The sequence below is a fragment of the Punctularia strigosozonata genome (genome assembly GCF_000264995.1).
Source record: "Punctularia strigosozonata HHB-11173 SS5 unplaced genomic scaffold PUNSTscaffold_14, whole genome shotgun sequence".
NCBI classification, from domain to species: domain Eukaryota; kingdom Fungi; phylum Basidiomycota; class Agaricomycetes; order Corticiales; family Punctulariaceae; genus Punctularia; species Punctularia strigosozonata.
Window position 1 is genome coordinate 179,826 of NW_006767446.1, and position 22,729 is coordinate 202,554.

The following is a 22,729-nucleotide window of genomic DNA, read 5'->3' on the forward strand; positions in this document are numbered from 1 at the left end:
AGCTTCACAGTGCTTTCTACACAGCATTGGTCTAGCGCTCTAGGACTCCGCTACACATTCATATCTCCCCCTGCATCATGACGACGATTGACGTCCACAAACTGCGATACTGTGCGCTTCAAATCAAAGTATCCGCGGTCCGAGGTTTTGCTGCGCTGTTTCGGGGCCGGCCTGGCAAAAGGCACGTCGTCGTCCTCCAGCGGAACCAAGCCTGCTGTACGATAAGCATCTTCGTCCACTTCGCGAGGGGAGCCCAACGCGAGCTGGGAGAACCCTATCCCTTGCCAACCTCTGTACGATGTCGCGGAGCGACGTATCATGGGCCGGGGCATGCCGTCGAGGCTTCTGGTACGCGATGAGAAGGTGTAGTGATCGTTTGGAGAGGTGGGGCTGGATAAGGTCGGGGATGACGGCGACGGTGACAGGGATGGGCTGGTGGGACGCCAGGTCGCTCGGCTCGACATTCCGAAATTGTAGCGTTTGGATAGGGGTACGTCGCTCCTGAAGTCGAAGTTATCTTCCTTGTCGTTCTCGGTTGGTGATGGGGAATCCACCTCGGGGCCGGCCGCCCTGAAATCGGGGAGCGCGAGGGTGTTAAGTCGGAGCGTGGAACTGATGTTCGCGCTCTCGCTGTTCCTCCGGTCTCGACGCGTCTGAAGTGGAGTAGCGGCCTGAAATCTGGCCCTATAATTCTTCCCACTGTTGTTGTCCCAGATCTCCGTCCCGCCGGCTGTACACAAGACCGCCAAGACGAGCACCCTAGACTCCAGGTTACGCTCGGGGATCCGGATACGGAAGGCGTAATGCTCGACGACGCCCAACTCGGTGGTGGCGGTAGAGATGTGGCTGCAAGCCACCTCGCTGGTTGTCGTCCAGTCGTCGAACGTGAAGCGGACGATGACCCGCTTCTCCTGCACGATGCCTCCGACGCGAACGGTGCCAATGACGTGCCCCTCTTCCTGCTCGTACGTCATCCGCATTTCCTCGAGAACCACGGGGTTGGTACTCCTATCCCCGCCGCTCGGTCCGTCGAGGATGATCATCTGCGTCGGTCCTGAGCTCATGCCGCCGGGAGCGGTGACGGCAAGCGCTAACTTCGGACGTTCGAAGTGCGACACATGGCGTTTGCGTGAGGGCGGGCGGACGGCGTCCAAGTGCGACGAGGTGAAAGGACCAGCAGTATCTTTTCGAACGTTCGTGTGGTGGTGGTGACGCCCGTCTGAGACCGGCTGGGTATCGCCCGGAAATGTGGTACGAGACGCTGCGAATCCTGGGTTCCTAGAATCAGTGGAGACGATGTTGCTGGCGAACGGGCCAGTTGCTCCGAGCGAACGAGTAGCGTGTGTGTAGTTGGACATGATGGTGATGGCGATGGTGAATATCTGTCACGCAGGGAAAATGTGAGCGACAACCGCGACAACCGAAAAACAGCAACCTACGCGCGTGTTCACAATGTAACTCTGAACGTCGAGGCTCGGAAAGACCCTGCCTGCACGTCTCAAAGGTGTTTAAATCAGAGACGTGTGTGCGCCTCCGCTCCCTGTTCCGAGTCTCTGAGCAAATCGACGTCTTCTTCCGATTTTCATACAACCGAGAAGCGAGCCGATATGACGGTGCCAATCGCGTAAACCCAGCAGATGACACGGAAAGATAGCTATCTTAAGGCGGACGGTGTCCTGAAGTTGTTCTGTTCCGATCTTGCCGCGGCGTTGGGGAGAGAATGTCGCAACGGTGACGTATACCAAGTTTCCCTTCGCGGGCGCACGAGCCGGGAATTCGGGGTCGCTGTTGTGGTCGTCCCGGCGGTAGGTTCGAGGAGAGAGGTGTCTGGTGTCCATGATGATCCTCCCTCTTTTACTTCCAGGACGGCAATAAGGCGCCGTTCAGGGACAATCGGGAACAGAAGGATAAGAAGGTTCTAGATCTGTACAAGCTTTAGTTGTCCACTGGTGAACATATCTGAACTCATTCAGATAACCCAGGGTCCCCGCTCGTGAACAAGTGCGCCGAGTTCCTCGAGGCCGGAATTCGCATCTGTACATGTTGATGGTAGAAGATCACGATGAATGCATGAGCACGAGAGTTGACCATTATTGTGCGCCTCGCGTTAGCGTTTGCGCTCGTGTGATCAGTCACACGGCGTGGAGCCACGTCTTGATCGCGCTTGTAGGCCGAACCGAATGTCGAAATTGTGCCACCGAGACGTGAGGGATATCGATAGAGGCTCGCGAACGGCGTCACGATGGTGGCGGCGAGTCGTTGGGCAAGTCAAACGGACGATCCCATCTTGCGCGATCGATTCGCGACGGCGTTCGTGCGTACCCCCGAGCTTGCCCAAAATATGTTCCATAGAAACACCGCACGTTCTCGGCGTGACCCTCATTGCTTACAAGCTGAGATGTGAGTTATCAGCCCGAGGTAGTCCTCGACGCAAACTGAGAACACTCACGCGACGCATTCGAGTTCCTCCCACTGCGTCAACTTGGTTTGCGTGCCCCATAACTTCTGAAGATAAGCATGTTCCCCAAGTAAAGAGCGATGTCGGTGTTGCACTCAGGCTTTCAATACAGTGCATCTCCCATGAAACGCTATCCATGGGTAGGACTGGCGACTTCGTTACGTGTAGCGCGAGTTCTCGACCAAATCGTTATTGCCTCCCGCGCTAAGAGGCGGGAATATGGTGGACTCTTGGCAGATGGCCTGGACGTTTCACGCGTCGAGTTCGCTCTAGGCATGACAATGGGTGAGACAACACAAGGATGGAGGTGTGCCGAGGTCGCTGGACGCTACTGAACGCCGAAGTCATGGACTCTCGCCAACGCCCGATGTGCTCCGACGTTCACGTGATAATCAGACGATTACAGCTAGCAGCATACGGTACATGATGTTGCATTTGAACAGTATCAAAAACCTAGTTCGCGGTACTTCGTGTATGGTATTTGCATGGTCCTAGGCGGCAATCTGCACACGAACCAATCTGTTACTTCGATTTTGCGGTTTCCCCTTCGAGTATATTAGCACGCGCTTCAATCTCCGCTGCCCACAGGGCTGCGCCCGCCGTATTCGTAAACGCGAACAGTAGCCCGATGAATGGAACGAAGTTGAACAGCAGGGTCGCCGTGCCGAATCTACGGAAACGGTATCAGCATCGCATATCCATTGACATTTCACGTTAGAAAAGGGAGACGCACGCAGTGTACTCGGCCTTGCGCTCCTTGACAAAGCTGGCCTGTTGTTCCTTCGTGAACCCTTTGAGCTGGAAGTAGCGTTGATGCCAGCCGGGCCCTTGTTTGGCGCCGTTGAAGAAGAGGAAGAAGACGGTTCCGACGACAGGGATAAAATTGAAAGGTAGCGAAACCACATATCTATCACAACCAAGAAGTCTGTCAAACCATCAATGTTGGGAACGACAGAACGCGTACCTGAAGATGCCTTCGGGAGTGAAGCGTGCAAATGGCTTCACGAGCGCAGATTCGATGCCCTTCTTGCGTTCCGAGGCGAGGATGCGACTTGTTCCCTGTGATACCAGTGTGGTTTGACCTTTGATGCGAAGCGTAGCGTCGAATAACTGTTGCACAGATAATACGTGGGTATATGCGCTTGCATATAATTAACTCAAGCCGACCTCAGTCAATGCGGGTGCTAGGAATAACGGTCGAGCCAGCAAGTAGAGCAGTATAACGGATTCAGCAGCGACGATTGGGAAGGCCAGGATCGGACCCAGCGGGCCAGTGAAGATGGAGAGTATGGCTGTGGGCGAATTCAGCTCATGAATCCATGGGCGAGAAACTCCGTCGAACGCACCGGCTTGCGGCAAGTAAGTGAAGAACATCAATACGCCGAACGCGACTACAGATGCCAGGAGGGATTTCGCTAGTGCTGGTTTGATCTCCTTGATTAATTGAGGGTCTGTGAACAGCATGTCTGTCAGTATATGCCCTTCGTGGATCGCGTTGTGTGCTGGCTTACGTTGCACGACGAAGATTATTCCTCGTATCGGCCAAAGCCATGCCAGGCTAGTCACTGCGACTTGAACGTGCTTGAGCCCGTGCTGGGCCTCGACCTTAGCCTTCACAACGTGCGGATGTGACGCCGCCTCCGAGATCTTCGAGGTCGCCACGTCGAGGTGTTCCTTCGCTTTGCCCTTGATATCTCTACTCTGGACTGTCTCACCGGTGGCGGGGATGCCAGTAGACGACGCGGGTGTCTCTTGCGTCGACATGTTGGATCAACGTGTAGGACGAAGGTGGTGTGGGGGGCAGCAAGTCGCGTTGTGCGCCGCCGTTTTGTGAGGAGATACGGCTATGACATCATGAGCTCGCAGCCTTATGGACGTTGTCCGGAGCATGATGAGGACGGAGACAAACCGATGACGATGGCGGAGCAACATATTGATGAGCGCTTGTTCGATTATACACGTGGCGCGTGCGGGTGGCGAACGGGCGCTTAACAGCTCGTTCACCTCACACAACTGGCAATTGCGGCTAGTCTCCCCAATCAGACTCTCGATGCGCAGTGAAGACAATCGTTTCGACTCTCGAAGACTCGCCGAGCTTATCGGAAGCCTCGACAGTGCCCACGTCTCATTAGTACTGCACGATGGGCGCATATGCGCTGTCATTGGGTTGTTTGTGTGTAAGTTAGACATATATTGGGCACTTGTGCTATCTCTCTCCCTAGATCCATTGAAAACATTGCCATACGTGCGATGGCTGTATTGCGTTTTACTGTCCAACTGCGGGCGCAACGTTGCCGATAGCAGCCTCTCGGTGTTTTCTATCCACCGGATGTCCTCGAGGGGGCAGGATCAGAAAGTCAAGGTTTACACGTGGGCTCACGTACTCATAGAAGATTGCCCAGCACAATCCAAGGCAAGAATAATGCATGGTTCCGATCAATCATGCGTACATCGTCTGTATGTAAGGTGCTTATAGGCCGGTGTTCGATGTTCTCAGGCGCTTCTAGCATGCATGTTAGAGCAATGCCATGCCATGATGATCCAGGGAGGCATACATTGTATGGCTGCAGGCGCATGTAAATATCCCCCTATCCCGAGTACAGGAAGAAGGAGTGACAATACCTCCACTCGGTCCTCCTTACTCTGCCGTGTGCTCTATCTTTCTACATCGACGAGGGGGAACAGCGCATGATGGGTCAGCAATATCCATGATCATTCTATTGACTTCGGTCTAACACAAACCCCCCAGCCCCTACAACTTCAGGCGATCAATCCATCTTCGATGAAAAAGTTTCGGACGATTCCCCTACGAACGGGTTTTCACTCAAACAGTACCCTCATTCGGTCTTCTTCCTACTCATATGGTTGGCGTACACGATCGTGATGATCGCACTGCTCGACCACCTTGCCACAACCGGAGAAGAAAATGGTATACTGGTGTTCGATCGCCAAAGCTTGTCGGTCATGCTCGTCATATTCGCCCAAGCCCACCTTCCTATTACCGCGATGCATCTCTCGCGACTCGCGATTTCCGCATTGCACGATCCCAGAACCGCACCTCGCTCCTGGACCGAACTCTTCTGGCTCGCCGATCGGAACTGGCAGAACCCAGTTTCCCTGGGCCTCCTCGTGATGCCGATGGTCAAGAGCCGCGTTCTTCCCTCCCCAACATTCGCCATATTCTCTCTGACGTGCCTCCTTGCCACGATCACCCCGATCACCATGTCGCGAGCGTGGCCAGCACAATCGGAGTCAATGACGGTCAACGGGACCATCACAGCCAACTGTTCGTCGCTGGACAAGCTCGGGCAGGTCGATCCCAAATCTCAGCTGTCGGTTGGCGTGGCCTTATGCACGGGCCAGACTGAGGGGGCGGACATCCAGGCCTACTACAACGAGAACTCCGATGATGAATTTTTTTCAGGGTCAGGGTCTGTCTACGGCTTGAACGTCACATCCATTCCCGGGTTCTTGTTGCGGAACCAGGGATGTTTCCCGATGAAAGGCGCATCACGTCCAGCATCCAATTCTGACGATGATCTAAAGAGATGGTGTGATGGCACAGGCCTCAACGAAACGTGGCATTCATCCACGTTGAACGGATCGAACGGCATCGTCCTCCACATGAGCTGGTGTAGCAACTTCTACGCCAATGCTTCGTACAACGCTCGCTGGATGAGCGAACCTAATGCGTCCGCCACAGCCGCTATCGCGGTTACGGCCACGAATGGCGGCTCCCCGCTGGTTTCCGGCCTCATCCGCTGCGACCTCTCGATTTCGTCCGGAACGGCGGACGTCGTCTACCAAAGCTTTTACGACGCCGCATTCCGCAAGTTTCAGCATCACCCGCCCACAGACGCAGCATCAGTTCAATCCGATGTCCCCTATCACCCCTTGTACGCTGCGTTATATTACATCACGCAACTGGGGGGAAACAACGGCAGCGCGGACACCACCCTGAACCAGTTGAACATCGGAATCGACGACGAGGACTACGATTACACGCCCAACATCGATGATGTCGCAAGCGCAATCGACTCTGTCGCGTATTGCATGGCTGGAAGCCTCGCCTCTCTCTCCGAGGCACCGGTGCATCTGAATTATACGATGCTCGAGTCTCTGGACATCGTTCAATGGCGCCGCAAACCGCGTTACATCGTTGCCACCCTCATCTCCATAGCCGGTTGGTTTCTTCTCCTGGTATACAGCACCGTCAAGATGTATCGCCCCACCTTCGGCGGGAGCTTGAATAGCTACGTTGCCGCGCGTCTCCTCGCCGACAGCCCCGAGCTCGTGGAGGGCCACTGCTGCGGAGAGCTTAAGAGCAACCCAAAGCTTCACGCTCCGTTCGGATGCGTCGCTGACGTTCGCGCGGACGAACCGGTCGGACACATTGGGGTGGTCGCGAGCAAAGAGCCGCGGTGTGCTCTCGACCGCAAGCGGAGGTACGGGCGATCTCAGCGTGGCGAGCGGGACGCCATTCCCCACGCACTGAGACGGAATCACAGCGCTTCACTGTAGGCTGAGAGTGTCTCGTGTCCGATGCACCCTTGCATGTTGCTTTCTGGTGCCGTCTGCACGGCGATGGATCCCGCTCGACGTAGAATTACTGGCTATTGAGATTTGATGTTCTTGGTTTGGAACGGCAAGCATATGTATCTGTTCCGATAATCTTGAACACTGTGTTGGTTCAAGAGCTTTCCGTATAAGGCATTGCGACGTGCAATAGCGAGGTAAGTAACGTTAAGGTAACGTCACAGTCGTATCGCGGCACTGCTGTATCAAGCGATGCGCGGGCTCGCTTCTCCAGAGGGGCTGTGCCGTCTTGAACGCATTCACTGGAAGTACCTTTCGGCGCTGGACTGCGAACACCCCACCCTGCTCCGATTGACAATGCCAGGAAGAAGAGCGATGGCACGTTTCCACTCACGGTTAAAGGCTGAAATTGTTAGTATCTCGACGAGAAGTCTCGTGCTGAACTGCATGATTGTATAGGGAGTACTCGCTCACTATATTGCAGATCACGACGCAAGGCCTGATCATCAAACACTTCCATAATGTTTCTGCCCTCTTGAGTGGCATGCGCGCCGCAATCTAGGGTGAGCTGGGATCTGTAATGGGTGACTCTTACTCTCACTGAGTCGGATCTTTGCACGACACAAAGACCTTTAGTTCTGCGGCGTTCTGCACGGGGATATTTGTCCCGGCAATATTCTCGGAACACCAGAGGACGTTCACGGGAAATCAGGGTGCCTAGTCTAACGTTGTACAATGCTCACGCTTTTCGTGAAGTCTATCATGGTCGGAATGAGCCCCGGTGCTCCAAACACTGGAATGTCAGACCTGTCGCTGGACCAGCTGACACCGCAGGAAGCCGTGCCATGTTTGGAACGTGCATTCCAATCCGCCAAACAGAGTCTTATTAAAGCGCGCCAAGATGATGAGCAAGACACCCGCATCAAGTAGCCAGACTCGTTGATGGCTACATATTGTGGGAGTCATCACTGTGCTACTCGGAATGGTTGAAAGTCAACCAATATTTTACCCACCGAAGTGGGTTGATCTCACCCAGAGCATGGGAGGTGCATCCCAGTCATGTGGATGAAGTGCGATGGATGGTTTTCATCCAGTGTATGTCCGATTTAAACCACACGTAGTGTACGAGCGTTCGCCCATCAGGATCACCCATTCTATGGGCTGTGCGTATAGCCCACGTCTGGACACTGTACACTGGCCTCGCCGGTCGCACGGTTTGCCCAAATTGGAACCGATCGATCGCGATCGCGCCAGCGCCGCGCTCGCGCTTGTTCCCCGCGTTTGCCTGCGCTCTCGTCCCTTTCGCACTTACGGCCACTGTACAGGGCTCAGTTATGATTCAATGACTGTATTATCCACTCCGGAACTCTTTGTCTCGATACCACATCAAAGATCCTCGAAATATACATGACTGGAGCTCATTCAGCTCTCACAGCTGCAGTGCCTGCACAGGTTGCAGGCTGCTTGCCCGCGGCCCTCGTCGATGTTCGCTTGCGGCGTAAAGCAGCTTCCGGCGCCTGACCTTCGGAAGCCTCGGATTGAACTGCGGCCGCTGGCTGCGTCTTCTTGCGCTTCGTCGACGTTGCACGAGGCTTTGGCCGTTGTGCGACTGCTGCTGTATCGGAGGAGGAAGTGCGTGAAGCTGGAAGCTCGGTTGGAGGACGATTTTCACGGTCTTCGTCATTTTGAGCCTGTCTGGCTGAATCGCGCTCGCTGTGGCATAGGGCTTCAGTGCTTGAAAAAAGATACAGTGTTCATGAAGACCTTACAGTGTCCGTCTCTTATTGCTTCGAGGATTCGTAAACCAGCCTTTTATGGTACCATATTTTCGCTTGTTTCGGAAATGCTGAGCTATGATCTCATCGACAGGCCAGCACCCATCGAACTGTTTGAGGTATTCGCATGACTCCCTCGCCTGAAGACAAGAGGTAAGCAATTGGTCAAATTGATGTGGTACAATACTGACAGTTCGGTAGATCTTTGCGATATCATCTTTAGGTTGACGCCGAAAGGGAATACGCCAATCAAGCTGGGCAGCAATGGCTAGGCCTCGCACGTTCCGCTGTGCACCATCATGCAATCAGCCGAAATGAACGACAAGAACTGACTGCTGATACTGACGCATATACCGAGATAGAGCTCGTTCTTTTCGGCGTTTCCGGTGAGCCTCATCTCTGCCTGAAGGCTGTAGCCTTTGTTTCCGGCCGTGCCTCGAGGCCGAGGTATCTTCTCCCGCAAGACCGCAGGAACGGCGCCGGCGGCACCAACCTCATTGCTTGCTTGTTTCTCAAGCTCACGACGGCGAGCTTTCTCCTTCTCCGCACGCGCTGTTAGACGATAGGTTGGCGGCAAGTCAAGTCTGTGTTTGGAAATGATAAGACTCGCCGTTTGCCCGCAAATAGAGCTCCTTGTAGCTTATGTCGTCTTCGTTCGCATCTAGGTTATCTTCACCGCTGTCACTGTCGTCGCTAGCAGGGAATCAACCAATGTCAGGTGTGTATTTCTCCTTTGGGAACTGTGCTGTCCATACCTGACATTGGGTTCATCATCGATGACAGGCATGACAAGATAGAGACGTGGTGAGTCAAAGGTGAGGCGGAGTGGGGCGCAAAGCGCGGCAGGTGAAGAAAATAGTGACCGATTTGCAATCTGCAGCATGCGATTGGCTCCTGGTCGCATTTCCTTGAGGGTAGGTGCCTGCAAGGACTTTGCTCATTCTGCTTCCAGTGTGCCAAGGTGCCCTCCAGCTACGACGACACTGCAAACTACACCTACACGCACCCACAGACGTGCCGGTGCACCAGATTGTATAGAAATCACTGGCGCCGTGTTCTGTACCTCCACCAACGCTGCTACAACTGCACTACAGCTCCTACAGGCGCACAGAGATCCGCCGCAGCACATATACCACCAACGAGACAAGCCGCGAGTGCGTATCTGCGTATATCTTACAGTGTGGCTCACTTACGCACTCGCAGGCGTACAATCACGATTTTTCACCTCCAACACTGCCGTCCGCGGAGATACGCCTCCATCAACATCGCTACAGCTTCCATAAGCACCCGAAGATCCGCCACAGCATATTTACAACCAACAAGACGAGTGGCGGGTGCGGACCCACGTATATCTTACAGTGTCGCTTACTTACGCACTCGCAGGCGTCCGCAGGCTTGGAATACTCCTATATGCTTGGTCGTCGTGGTGGTCGCAAGCCCACAACCATACGCCCAAAGAAGCACATCTGCTCTTGTGGATGTGGCAAACTCGTCGGGGATCGTGAGGATCTACGCCATCGGAAGGCAAAGACTGCTCCGCAGCCGCTAGCGCGAGTTCAGAACGTTTGGTCAGCTGTACATCATACCACAGCCCATGCCGTCAATGCTCTACGACACACTCTCAGCCGCTCATCCAGATCTATGTCTCTTGTGGACGGAGACGAAGGTGTGCCGATCGAGGAATTAGCTCAACCGCCTGGGGAGACTGCTATGGACATCGATGATCCTGCTTCAACATACGATGCTGTTACCGAGCAAGAGGGCATCTGGAGTCGCCGACAGCCTTGGGTTGAGGAGGTTACGGACGATGAAGATGACGAGGATGATGAGGATGATGAGGACAATCAGGACTTTCGAATTGATGAAGAAGACGAGGATAATGATGCGGATTTCGATCCCATTACAGCGTATGAAGCCCTCAAGGAGGGTTTCGAAGATGCAGCACGCGCCGCAGGTAAATCAGCTGCAGTACATGTTCGCAACATTTTCTCACTAGTCCTGTAGGCACCCAGCTTGATGAAGGAGATCTAGCTATCCTTCGACTGTTCGCCCTCAAGGTCACGACGCATATGAAGACAGACACATTCGAGAAACTCCCGTATGCATTCCCGACCCAGGATGTACCTTCGTGGAAGACTACTCAAACACGAGCTGCCGTTCTGTCGGCATTAGACCCTGTCCTGTACGACTGCTGTCCGAACTCTTGCTGCTGCTTTGTCGGCCCTCACTCCACCCTCGACGCTTGTCCCTACTGTAAGGAATCAAGATATGATGCCGCCGGACGCCCACGATCACAATTCCCTTACCTACCGCTCACGCCCCGTCTCAAGGCATACCTGGCATGCCCAAACATGGCAAAGAAGATGCAATACCGTGCATGCGAGCACTCACATGTCCCTGGAACGATGACTGACATCTTCGATGGGGATCTTTATCAAAATCTCTGCCGTACACGTGTCTCGATTCATGGTCGGAATCTTGACCATGATTTCTTCTCCGACTCAAGAGATGTTGCTCTTGGCCTCTCATCCGACGGCTTTGCACCACACAAACGTCGGAAGAAAACAGCCTGGCCCCTCATCCTTTTCAACTATAACCTACCACCCGAGGTTCGATTTCACGCCAAAAACATCATCCCTGTCGGTGTCATCCCTGGACCAAAGAAGCCCATCGACTTCGACTCCTTTTTGTGGCCATTGGTGGAGGAACTTTTGCGGCTCGAGATCGGGGTTCATTCTTACGACGCACTGTCCGGCAGTTATTTCCCTCTCCACGCATACCTAATCATTGTTTTCGGAGACATACCAGCGATATCAATGATCATGCGCATGAAGGGCCACAACGGACTTTCACCATGCCGGTTCTGTCATATCCATGGACTGAGGACACCTGGCTCTCGGGCCACAACACACTATGTCCCTTTGTCACGTAAACGGCACCCCGACGTGATTTCAAACCGGGACGCTGTCAAAGTATATAAGCCCGCGGACCTTCCATTACGCTCGCATGACGAATTCATGAACCAGGCGGAAGCGGTAGAGGGAGCGTCAACCGAAGCGGAACGCGAGCGTTTAGCAAAATCCTGTGGCATCAAAGGTGTTCCGCTCCTGAGCTGCCTCACCTCGCTCTCCTTTCCAGCGTCATTCCCCTACGACTTCATGCATTTGATTTGGGAGAACGTCATCAAGAATCTGCTTCTGCTGTGGACCGGGGAATACAAAGACCTCAACACAGGCTCCGAGGATTATCAGCTCGAGAAGAGAGTCTGGGACGCCATTGGTGAAGCTACCGCAGCATGCGGAAGTACTATCCCATCTGCATATGGCCCACGTCAACCGAACATCGCCCAGGACAAGTCGGGATGCACAGCTGATTCGTGGTCTTTCTGGACGTTATACATTGGGCCTGTTCTCCTCAATCGGCGCTTCAAGCACGAGAAGTATTACCGGCATTTTATTGACTTGGTTTCGGTCCTCGACCTATGCCTCTCCTTCGAGTATTCTGACGCAGATATCCGGGCCATCGACGAGGGCTTTATTGCTTGGGTAGAGATGTATGAACGGTAAATGCATTTCTGTTATTGTCCTGCTTTCCGTTCATTGATCTGAAGTCGTGTCGCATAGGATATACTACCAGGATGACCCCTCACGCTTATCGGCATGTCCTGTGACGGTTCATGGACTTTTGCACATCGCAGCCAGCATACGAGCAACTGGTCCGGTTTGGGCTTCATGGGCGTTCCCAATGGAACGCTATTGTGGCTCGCTTCAACCTGCCATCACAAGCCGTCGGTTTCCATATGCAAGCATTAACCGACATGTGCTCAACGATGCACGTTTATCACATATCATGTTGACGTATAATCTCCACGAAGAGCTCTCCCTCAGCAAGCCCAAGACGCCACGAGGTGCTATCGCATTTGACGGATGTAAGCTTACTTCGGTCTCTCTCTCACCGGTCTATTGATAATTTCCTCGTGATGACAGATCCTACTTGTGTACTTATCCCACCATTTCGTCCGGCATCTGGAGTTCCAGCAGATGTCCACGGGAAGATTCTCCTAGCTGTAGCTACACGCTATGGCATCACGATCACAGCAGCCCGCAAGTCTGTTCCACGCAATCTCGAAGAATATGGACGCTTACGGATTCTGAACGATGGTGACACGATATCCACAAGTAACCTTTGTCTGACATTGGGAGACGATCACAGAGACGCCTCTCATGTCCGTGTGAGTGAAATCCTCATTCATGTCTGTCCGTGCGATTTACAGAATTTATACTTTAGTATCAACTCCTTGTTGACAAATACGCACACCAGCGTCGTCGGGCGCCAGAATATGAAGACCACACGTTTTACGGACAGTTACAGCATATTTTTGTGTTACGTCTGCCCGCCTCTCAGACCCTCGGGATCAAGAAAGACGAGACAGTGTTATTCGCGGTAATCCGGACCTGTGACGTTACTCGTAGGCATCCCCGACTCGATATCCACTACTACGAACGAACCGGACGTCTTGAGGTCGTTGATGTCACAGCTATTCAATGCCTTGTGGGACGTATTCCGGTGCCGACTAGCAACGAATGGGCTATCATTGATCGGAGTGGGACTCTTGCTCGGGCAGTGTATGCCGGCAGCTCAGAGGACGGCAATGAAAAGTAGCAGTACATTCCTGTATTACTGTTCTCATAGTACATACAGTGTCTCACTGAATAGAAGACTAGCGAGTGTCAGTCCACCGGTGCATCGTGTGGACGCAGCTCCCGGCTTTGTGCTGGCGTGCTAGCTCTGGTGAGTATTCATCGACCGACGCGTCGCGTGGACAACTCCCTGTCCACAGCTCCCTGGCGAGCGTCTTCGGGACCTGTCGAAGCCTGTAGACCTCCGCGATGAGGGTGGGCGGACTTCGTGCTGGTGCACTAGCTCCGACGGGTGTTCGTCCACCGGCTTTGATGCGCGCGGCGCCGAAGACGAGCCGGCCCCAGAGTGAGTCGTGCGTGACGAAGCCTTCAGCAAGCGCGGCGAGCTTGTGGTGCGTGGCGAGTGGGGAGGCGAGCGGGGAGGAGGAGGCGGCGGAGAGCGCGCGGGCGTGCGAGGGCGTGACGGAGAGGATGGTGGGAGAGGGGATGGGGAGGTACATCGCAGAGAGGAGATCGGCGACGTCTAACTTTGTGGAGGAATGGGAGATGAGGATGGTGGCGGCGAGTATGGCAAAGGAGGCGCCTTTGTAGATCACAGTGTAGGCGAGCACGAAGCCGATACCGGAGGAGAGCGCATGCGCTGAGAGGACGGTGTCGGTGGCATTGGTGCTGGCGCTTTCGATATTGAACCAGCTCAGAATGGTGACGTGCTGGTGAGCAGATGTCGATAGAACGGGGTGCCGCGCTCCTGCAGAACGAGGGGCGACGCGTCTTCAGCGGTGCTGGTCGAAACGGCGTGCGGCGTGGCCGGCATGCCTCCTCGGGCATTGCGAGCCCGCTGCTCGCCTGCGCGGCGCTGCTGGTGAGCGAGTGTTGATCGAACGGGGTGCCACACTCCTGAAGAACGAGGGGGGGATGTGTCTTCGGCGGTGCTGGTCGAAACGGCATGCAGCGTGGACGCGCACGCTCGAGGATTTCGAGTCCATCCTCGAGCCCGAAGCCATCGCGGTCTACGTCAACGTCGTCGTCGCCGTCGAGCCGGACCATGCGTGCGTCCGCCTCCTCGCCCACATCGAGCGTGAACACCAGCACGTTGTCCTTCGAAGGGACGAGCTCGTCGAGCCTGCCCGGCGTCGGCGGTGGCGTCAACGTGGATGCGCAGGCCTCTTCGTCCACGTCGAGGTCGAGGAAGGACGTAGGCAGGTCGCTCGGCGGACGCGGCAACAAGGCGCAAGGAGGGGCTCGACGTCCGCGCAGTGTCTGCTGCTCGTCACTCTCCGAATACGAGCATGTCGATGACCGCGGCGCATCCGCGTCGGGCGCAGGAGAGATCTCCCGGGACGCACGGTCCTCCTCCTCGAGGGCAAGCGTGGCCAGCGGCGAGCGTGGCATCTCCCGGCGCGGGCTGAGAGGCTCTGGAGTCGCTGGAGCACGGTGCGTGCGCGCTTTCCCCCAGGCCTGAAACCGAGCGCTGAACTCGCTCGGTGGAGTGACGGGCGTGGGGTCGGCGCCGGGGTCCGTGCGCGAACGGTGTGGCCTGGCTCGGACATCCAACGGACTGTGTGCCACTTGCCACCGTACGTTGTGTGAGGGCAAAGGCAAGTGCGGGTCTGGTAGCCCGTGCGTGTATGCATACTCGGGCGGGGGCGGCACGGCCGAGCGCTCGCGATCGAGGTGCGCGCCGATGTACGGGTAGTCGACGCGAACCGTGTCTTCGGGTGTCGCGGGTTCTTTCTTGGGCCTCTCCTTCGCCTTGGACTTGCTCCGCCGGAAGCGGTTGAGAGATGCGGTGCGGAAGACGGAAACGAGCGACGTTGACGAAGGCGAGGAGGGCACGGCGAGCGGTGGCGCCGAGGTTGGCGTGGGCGGCAGTGGCTTCTTGACGACAAAGGAGCGGGTATGCAAGGGAGATTGCAATTGAGAGTAGTGCGAGGAGGCGGAGCATCAGGAAACCCCCCCTCTGTGAATTAGTACAATAAAGGGAGGAAATGTCAAGTAATAACTGGACTATCTATGCAGATAAAGCCACTTTGGGGCCTTTTACAGTACATAGGAGCACATAGGAGCAAATAAGTCTAAAAAGAAGGAAATCTAGAAGGTCCCCCCTTAGCATCTGCCACATTTTGGGCAAAATGTGCACAAATTTGTTAAAATTTGTGCACTTTTTGGGCATATTTTGGTGATCTGTAGCATCAATTGTCTCCACAATTTGGTCATATGTACAAGACATTCCATCCATTCATCATGTATAATAGTTACATTGTGCAGGATTTTGTGCACATATCTATGACTCAATCTTGTATCCTATCTCATGTGGGTTCAGTGGAAGTGAGCATGTGAACCACAACAGATGGCATTGATATTTTAGACAAGACATTGTACAAGCTCTATGGTTAACACTCAGTCGGTCATGGTGTACACGAGTCTGCTTCGATGAGTGTGTCGAATCGGCTGCGGCACATCCATCGAGGGTGGAGTACTGAGATGGCGTCAGGTGAGCCATGAATAAAACGGGTCGGAGTCGTCTATTGTGGCATGCGAGAGACCGGGAGTCACCAAACGCCAGGAGCGGGGCAGCTTCGAACACAGGAGACATACAACTGCAAAGCCGTGGGCAGGCGCGGGGGCGGGCAGGAGCAAGCGCATTGGCGCAGTCCAGAACGAACACGCGGGCGCGAGCGGGAGCGAGTGCGCTGACGAAGCCGAGTGCAAGCGCGTTGGCGCAGTCTATGGCGGGGGCACAGCGAGGGGGGGGGCGCGTTGGCGCAGTCCAGGGCACCCGCACGAGCGCAAGCAGGAGCAAACACGTTGATGCAGCAGATGTCGGGCACGTGGGTGCAGCGGAAGAGCAGGCATTCGGGCGCATTAGTGCAGTGGAGGCGAGCGCGTTGGCGCAGCGGAGACGCCGAGCCAAACCACGCCGGCTCGCGCTCGGGGCTGGCCGAACGGGAGGGGGGACTGCGCCGAGCGAGACCGCATTTGCGGCTCCCGCTCGGGGCTGGACAGGCGACAGGTGAGCGCGAAGGGAGGAAGATACAGCGAGCGCGACCGCGTTGGCGGCTCGCGCTCGGCGATGGGCGAAAGAGGGCGGGGAGGGGAGGCGACGCCGAGTGCGACCGCGTTGGCGGCTCGTGCTCGGGATTGGGCAAACGGAGGGCAGGGGGTGGAAGCGGCGCCGAGCGCGACCGCATAGGCAGCTCGCGCTCGGGGAGGGGCGAACGGCAGGCGGGGGGTGGAAGCTGCACCGAGCAAGACCGCGTTGGCGGCTCCCGCTCGAGGCTGGGCGAACGGCAGATGCGGGGGGTGGAAGCGGCGCCGAGCGAGACCACATTGGCGGCTCCCGCTCGGAGCTAGGCGGGCGACAGGTGAGCGCGGCGGGAGGAAGCAGCTCCGAGCGCGACCGCATTGGTGGCTCGCGTTCGGTGCTGAGCAAATGCCGGTGGCGGGGATAGAAGCGGCGCCGAGCGAGACCGCATGGGCGGCTCGCACGCCGAGAGGAGCAGATGGCAGACGCGGGAGTGAGAGCCCGCACCGAACAAGACCGCGTTGGCGGCTACCGCTCGGAGATGGGCGAACGGCAGACGCGGGGGGAAGCAGCGACGAGCGAGACCGCATTGGCGGCTCCCGCTCGAGACTGGGCGGGCTACAGGTGAGCGCGAGGATTGAGGCGGCAGGGCAAGTACCCGGGGCGGGGTGTGACGGCGGGCGCGGGGGTGGAGGCTACGCCGAGCGCGACCGCATTGGCGGCTCGCACTCGGGGATGGGTACACGGCAAGGGCAGGGAGCGGAAGCTGCGCCGAGCGAGACCGCGTTGGCGGCTCTCGCTCGGGGATGGGAAACGGCAGGGGCGGCGGGTGGAAGGGTGGCGGAGCGGGCGGGCACTTCAAGTGTCGGGGCGGGGATGAGGACGGGCGCGGAGACTTGCAAGCCCGGCGCCGGGAGCACTTGCCAGCGCAGATTGGTAACGACCAGGTCACGTGACGTGTCGCGCCGAATCTCTAAGTCCGTGTCGGTCACTGTGTCTCTATGTCATAGCCATCCCAAATACATATACATACATACTTGAGTTGACAATGGCAGTTAAATGGGACACAAGAGAAGTCAGTTACCTGAGGATAGAGCATCACAACAGTGTTTAGCCATGACTTCATATTGAACTTAACCAGGGCACATAATTGAATTGTGGGCTACAGAAATATCCATATTTTCAGATGCAAATGCTGGATGTGTATATGACCTAGGACTATATGGGACAATATAATATCACAGAGGGGGCCATGCAAGCGTTAGGTATCAGCAGTCAAGTATCAACCCCCAACTCCAACACTGATACCTAATTTGATTTCTAGCCCCTTGTAATGGCCCGGTGGTAATGTGGTTGATACTGCAACCACCTTCTATGTCATTAATCCCAAATTCCCTTGTACCTACAAGACAGTCCTAAAAAATGACCAGCATCTGTCATGATTTGACAGTTTTATAGGAAATTTAGGCTTTTTTGTGACAATTTGAATAGAATGTAGTTACGTTATGAACTATGTATGTATATATGTAGAAAATTGCCAGAGGGGGTGTTTCCTGATGAGGTGGTGAGCGACGTCAGGCTGGCGCAGCTCGCGCTGGGGCTGGGTCCGAACCCGTACGATGTGCGTACTGCGACGAGATGCATTCATTAGATGTGTGCCATGCTCTACGAGATAGCGGACTCACGTGAGTCCGGGTCCGAGGTATCGCGGTCGGGATCGTGAACGTGGTGGTACGCATGAGCGAGAGGCAAGCGCGCGGGGTGGCCGTACGGCGTGCCCACTGCTGTAGGCGGTGGAGACGTCTTGGGGGTGATCGCTGTGACGGGCGTGGGCACATGGGTGGAGGCAGCTGCGGCGACGAGCATGCTGGCGACGGCGTCCAGACGCAGGTTCAAAGCCGGATAGGAAGCTTTGGCACGCATCCCTTCTGAGCGAGCCAGGTCCTTTCTGCTTCCCGCCGAGGCCGGCGACGGTGTTGGCGTGTCTGAGGGATGCGCCAGGTGGTCTGTCGTTCTCGTTCGGCGGGCGATACACCATCGCTGGTGGCTGGTACTGAGAGAGAGAGAGGCGAAAGGGAATGGACGGAAAGCAATTGGAGTTACGTGTTTCTTTCCAGAGGTACACACCACCGTCGGCACTGTCGATGCGAGACTCTGGAGGACCCAGTTTACGCGTTCGCCAACCGCATCTTGACGACATGGGCGAAAGAGCGCACGGCGGGCGCGGGGGTAGAAGCGGCGCTGAGCGCGACCGCATTGGCGGCTCGCAGACAGCAAGGGCGGGGATGGAAGCTGGGAGCTGCCCCGAGTGCGACCGCGTTGGCGGCTCGCGTTCGGTACTGGGCAAATAGCGGGCGCGGGGGTAGAAGCGGCGCCGCGCGAGACCGTGGGTGACGAGCATGCGGGGTTGGGTGGAACGGCACACCTGGATGAAAGTATGAGCGCATTGGTTTTACAACGGTAAGAGGAAAACTCAGAACGTACCATGCCCTCAGAATATCAAACATGTCCGAAATGCGCACAGCGCTGCGAGGACACGTAGATTGTAGGGGGGTTGGCATGCCAGGTCGTCCGGGGGTTCATCTTGCAACGGTGGGCACGACCGCTATAGACGCACACCCCATCTCCCGACCCATACTCTCTGAGCAGGCTCAGAGAGTGGCATGACTCTACCAAGGCCCGTGCCCTTGGCCATGGCGAGAGTAACCCTGCGTCTACCGTCTTCGCTGGCGCTGTTGCAATTGGCGGGAGATGAGTTGGACGAGGGGCTGTGCAGCTTGACCGCGCGCGTTGCCGCTGCTGTGCAGTCAGCACTGGCACGACCCACTGGTACAGTGGGTGAAAATCACCCATTGACTTTGCCCGACAATAGTATTTACAGATACAGTGGGTGATTGTATACAATAGACCATACCATGAGTGATCCAAGGCAATCACCCATATGGCCTCAATCAACCACATATTGACCAGACCGTGGGTGAACGGTCGATATCCCCCATCATGTGGGTGGTAGCAACCCATTCTGGGGCTCATAGTGCATGTTGAGCCTAGGGCGCCTTAACCTCGGCCCATGTAACTTGATATGTATTGTGGATGCCTGTGAAATCTGCATCGTGGTATCGGCTCATTGGAGCCGCCGAGGTAGCAGGTGTTTCAAAACCCTCTCACGTACATTGGCTCCGCGATAACCGGTGTTTCGCCAGTAACCCCTTCGAATATGTTCAAACAAACACCAACGGAATAGACTTCGCCGTTTGAGAGTGCAGATCATGTTTAAAACACGATTCTCAGTCTGAGATCCGTAGTAGAGAGTGTAATCGTGGGTTTAAACATGATGTCCAAACTAGAGAGCCAGGCATGTGTTAAACAACGGCGAGAGAATGAGTTAGGATGATGTTTAAACGGAGGCGTTTGAACACAGGAGAAGTTCAAACGTCAATGTTTGAACACAATTGTCTAGAGTACGTATGAATACACGACAGCGACACCGCGTGATGTTTAAACGGATGTGTTTGAACACAACGGGTAGATTAAACACGACACCATATACCAATGAGGTTCAAACACCAAATATGTTTGTACGATATCAAACAGGACGTGATGCGGTGAAATGAGGAGATCGTATGGTATACCTATTCATCCGCTTCTTCGTACACCCAGCGTTCAGATAATCGGCGTTTCGTTGTTGGGATAGCGACTGACTTGATGTAGTCCTTGTTCACGGGCTTTGAGCCACGCTTCGGTCGACCAGCCTCTGCGATATGAACGGCAGGGGGCTTCGGGCGGGAGCTACAACGGCGAATCAGCTTCACTTCTTTGACATGGGAGCTCAGACTTCACGTACCCACGTGCACGTTTTACCGTACCTCTTCCCTCGGAATCGGTTGCATCAATGCGGCGTTTGGGGCTGCGAGGCACCGGGGAGGGAATGGGTGCATCTCCGTGAGCTGTATTGGCCATATTAATGTTCGCCTCGTCATCCAATGGCAAAGGAGTGAGAGGAGTGATTGAACGGGGAACTTTCAATACTGATTCTCCGGTGGTACGCAGAGCAGCCGGTTGCTCTTCAGTACCTGGCTCTGCAGTGGCACATGTAGAAGTGCTTCCCGATGCAGATATAAGCTGCGCAGCTGTTTTGCTCATGTCATTGTTTGAAGATGAGGGTGTTGCATCCGAGGCTGGAGCGGTTGAGAGCGCCAGACTTGGTGCGGCGTCAGTGTGCATGTTTGACGGCTCCGAAGGCATGGTACTCGGGGTTGTGGCAACAGTAGAGGCTGTCCCAGCGATTCAGTGGTCATTGAATATAACAAGCACAAAGACGAACATACGGTAGAGGACCTCTTTACAATATTCGATCCACCGCTTCTTGGTAGTTTTCTGAAAGTTTGGCACCCTCTCTGTGAACGGCACTATGCTGGGGTCAGGACGAACATCTATGCTGTTATTCTGTGTGTCAGACGAGCTACGCAAGCGTATTTGAAGGAGAAACGCACACGCCACTTTTCATCATGTTGTCGGCGTCACAGTATGTGTAAAGGAGGTGAAAGGTTGCGTTTCCGATTTTCTGCGGACCATAGCCGATCATTCCTGACAAGATCCGGCGGATCGTGTCGCTGAAGATACGCTGATTCCTGTTGAATACATCAGATTATCACATGAGCGAAACAACACGAATATATACCTGTACGTAGCCTCAAGAGATGTGGATGTATCCGCCTGCAGCGTAGACCGAAGATCTCTGGCTGCTATTGCCCGATCCGTGAACACAGCTTGCTGATCGTCGCTCAGTGAATTCCAGGCGGCGGACAGGTGTTTGCTGTAGAGACCAGCATGTTGCTTGCTGTCCAAGCCCAGACGAGCCCGTTCTTCATTTGCTGCAGTGTTGATGTTGAGATGGTTTTCCTGTCGAAAGAGCTCGCGCCCGGTGAAGTCGGAAGCTGCCGTGTCGGAGAACAAGAAGAACGGTCGATCATGCTCCGTGGGAGGCTTGTACGTGGCCTTGATATTGATCCACTTGCGTTGGTACATCTAATCATCATCATAACAGTGAGCATTACACCTTCAGTCGACGTGAGTTGAACCCTCACTTTCTCCCATTCCTCAGCACGGATGTCAGTACCATCGCTATGTTTGATCATCTTCATATCGTCCCTGAAGAGACTAACAAACTCCTTCCAACGCGCGTCACGCCACTCCTTCATGTCCGCATCGTCCAGAGGCGTGGGCTCCCCGATTGCCGTCGTCTTGAACTTGCCACATTTCGCCAGATACTCCTTCTTATGGTCGGAGAACCACTGGCTTTGCGCAGCAGTGAAGTAGCCTTTGACGCCACGAGCCATGGGACCAAGTTATAGAACGCGGAGATGGAGAATAAAGATCGTCGAGAATTTGCTTTAGCACTCCGAGCCCGGGCCCTGGTGTGTATATGTATTCTACATGTAGACAAAGCAACATGGAGACCACACTGATAGAGGCCAGGGGCTCCGACGTCTTGCATATTGAACAAGGCCACATTGCTTTGCAAGACTTCGGCGCTTTGGCTAATCTACAAGGCCATGATGATTTGACCAACGGCCCCCGGAAAGTGTTGCTTTGTGCAAGCCATGTCGGTGCGTATGAATTAATACGATACAATCTTGGACACATATCGCTCAACCCCTTCCCAGATCATTGTTGGCGATAGCACCTTCACACAATGTTCACCATCGCCGAGAGCATTGCCCGCGCAGTTGCATGTAGCGGTGCGGAGATGGTTCACGAGCAGATATGCCGCCGCTCTGCAAAACAGCCTAGGCATCCGCGTCGCAACAGAAATGGACATGTCTTCCAGACAACTTTGTCCTTTGGATATGATGGATACCTTCCTTTGGCCGGCTACTACTACGAACGCGTTGGTGTCAAATATCTCGATTACTCACTACTTTACTGATGGTACCACACATAGTGTGTATCGTATGAGCACCGGGATCTTGAATGTTCCTTGACGCGGGTCACCGTGTCCGCTCACCCAGGAGTCGAAGCTATACATGCAATGCAAGTCTCAGCTCTCGAAATGGCCTCATTGGGACATCGGCGCATGCTCAAGAGCTTCGAGAATTTGCCAGTCCCCGTGCTGCAAGTTGTGCCTCCTACCGCGCATCTCATCCAGAATGCTCTTTTCCTGGACGATGAAGTCAATCAATCTGACACGCCTTCCACTCCGCCAACCACATCTTCTTCCCAGTTACCTTTATCAGCAAGTTCTCAACGAACCTTGGTTTCGTCACCCAGTACACCATCGGAGGCACTGTTACCG

At 55.1% G+C, this 22,729-nt stretch overlaps 10 protein-coding genes across 10 annotated transcripts; 5 read left to right on the plus strand and 5 right to left on the minus strand.

The window, feature by feature from the left end:
- Positions 1-50: 50 nt before the first annotated feature.
- PUNSTDRAFT_127984 (uncharacterized protein) lies at positions 51-1,625 on the minus strand (the record flags this gene model as incomplete). Its single annotated transcript, XM_007387454.1, has 2 exons — positions 1,440-1,625; positions 51-1,382 (listed from the first exon to the last, which is right to left on the minus strand). Exon 2 carries the CDS (start codon positions 1,356-1,358, stop codon positions 51-53), a length of 1,308 nt encoding a protein of 435 aa, XP_007387516.1. The 5' UTR covers positions 1,359-1,382; positions 1,440-1,625.
- Positions 1,626-2,843: 1,218 nt separating this feature from the next.
- PUNSTDRAFT_107406 (uncharacterized protein) lies at positions 2,844-4,222 on the minus strand (the record flags this gene model as incomplete). Its single annotated transcript, XM_007387455.1, has 6 exons — positions 2,844-3,128; positions 3,192-3,365; positions 3,423-3,568; positions 3,626-3,750; positions 3,805-3,909; positions 3,970-4,222. 6 exons carry the CDS (start codon positions 4,220-4,222, stop codon positions 2,981-2,983), a joined length of 951 nt encoding a protein of 316 aa, XP_007387517.1. The 3' UTR covers positions 2,844-2,980.
- Positions 4,223-5,341: 1,119 nt separating this feature from the next.
- PUNSTDRAFT_146031 (uncharacterized protein) lies at positions 5,342-7,556 on the plus strand (the record flags this gene model as incomplete). The annotated part of the gene is made up of 2 exons (XM_007387456.1): positions 5,342-6,903; positions 7,454-7,556. 2 exons carry the CDS (start codon positions 5,342-5,344, stop codon positions 7,554-7,556), a joined length of 1,665 nt encoding a protein of 554 aa, XP_007387518.1.
- A 3,216-nt stretch (positions 7,557-10,772) lies between these two features.
- Positions 10,773-11,336, plus strand: PUNSTDRAFT_21122 (uncharacterized protein; the record flags this gene model as incomplete). Its single annotated transcript, XM_007387457.1, has 1 exon — positions 10,773-11,336. A coding segment is annotated over one exon (564 nt), but the record flags the coding sequence as incomplete, so codon positions are not given.
- Positions 11,337-11,531: 195 nt separating this feature from the next.
- PUNSTDRAFT_25208 (uncharacterized protein) lies at positions 11,532-12,335 on the plus strand (the record flags this gene model as incomplete). The annotated part of the gene is made up of 1 exon (XM_007387458.2): positions 11,532-12,335. A coding segment is annotated over one exon (804 nt), but the record flags the coding sequence as incomplete, so codon positions are not given.
- Positions 12,336-12,450: 115 nt separating this feature from the next.
- PUNSTDRAFT_29474 (uncharacterized protein) lies at positions 12,451-12,630 on the plus strand (the record flags this gene model as incomplete). Its single annotated transcript, XM_007387459.1, has 1 exon — positions 12,451-12,630. A coding segment is annotated over one exon (180 nt), but the record flags the coding sequence as incomplete, so codon positions are not given.
- Positions 12,631-12,901: 271 nt separating this feature from the next.
- On the plus strand, positions 12,902-13,401 carry PUNSTDRAFT_29607 (uncharacterized protein; the record flags this gene model as incomplete). The annotated part of the gene is made up of 2 exons (XM_007387460.1): positions 12,902-13,000; positions 13,057-13,401. Coding segments are annotated over 2 exons (444 nt in total), but the record flags the coding sequence as incomplete, so codon positions are not given.
- Positions 13,402-13,871: 470 nt separating this feature from the next.
- Positions 13,872-14,681, minus strand: PUNSTDRAFT_122475 (uncharacterized protein; the record flags this gene model as incomplete). The annotated part of the gene is made up of 1 exon (XM_007387461.1): positions 13,872-14,681. A coding segment is annotated over exon 1 (585 nt), but the record flags the coding sequence as incomplete, so codon positions are not given.
- Positions 14,682-16,274: 1,593 nt separating this feature from the next.
- Positions 16,275-18,357, minus strand: PUNSTDRAFT_137804 (uncharacterized protein; the record flags this gene model as incomplete). The annotated part of the gene is made up of 3 exons (XM_007387462.1): positions 16,275-17,043; positions 17,164-17,407; positions 18,120-18,357. The coding sequence occupies 3 exons, from the start codon at positions 18,355-18,357 to the stop codon at positions 16,275-16,277; spliced, it is 1,251 nt and encodes a 416-aa protein (XP_007387524.1).
- Positions 18,358-20,066: 1,709 nt separating this feature from the next.
- PUNSTDRAFT_46980 (uncharacterized protein) lies at positions 20,067-21,773 on the minus strand (the record flags this gene model as incomplete). Its single annotated transcript, XM_007387463.1, has 6 exons — positions 20,067-20,223; positions 20,279-20,708; positions 20,763-20,896; positions 20,928-21,065; positions 21,116-21,462; positions 21,522-21,773. The coding sequence occupies 6 exons, from the start codon at positions 21,771-21,773 to the stop codon at positions 20,067-20,069; spliced, it is 1,458 nt and encodes a 485-aa protein (XP_007387525.1).
- Positions 21,774-22,729: the final 956 nt, after the last annotated feature.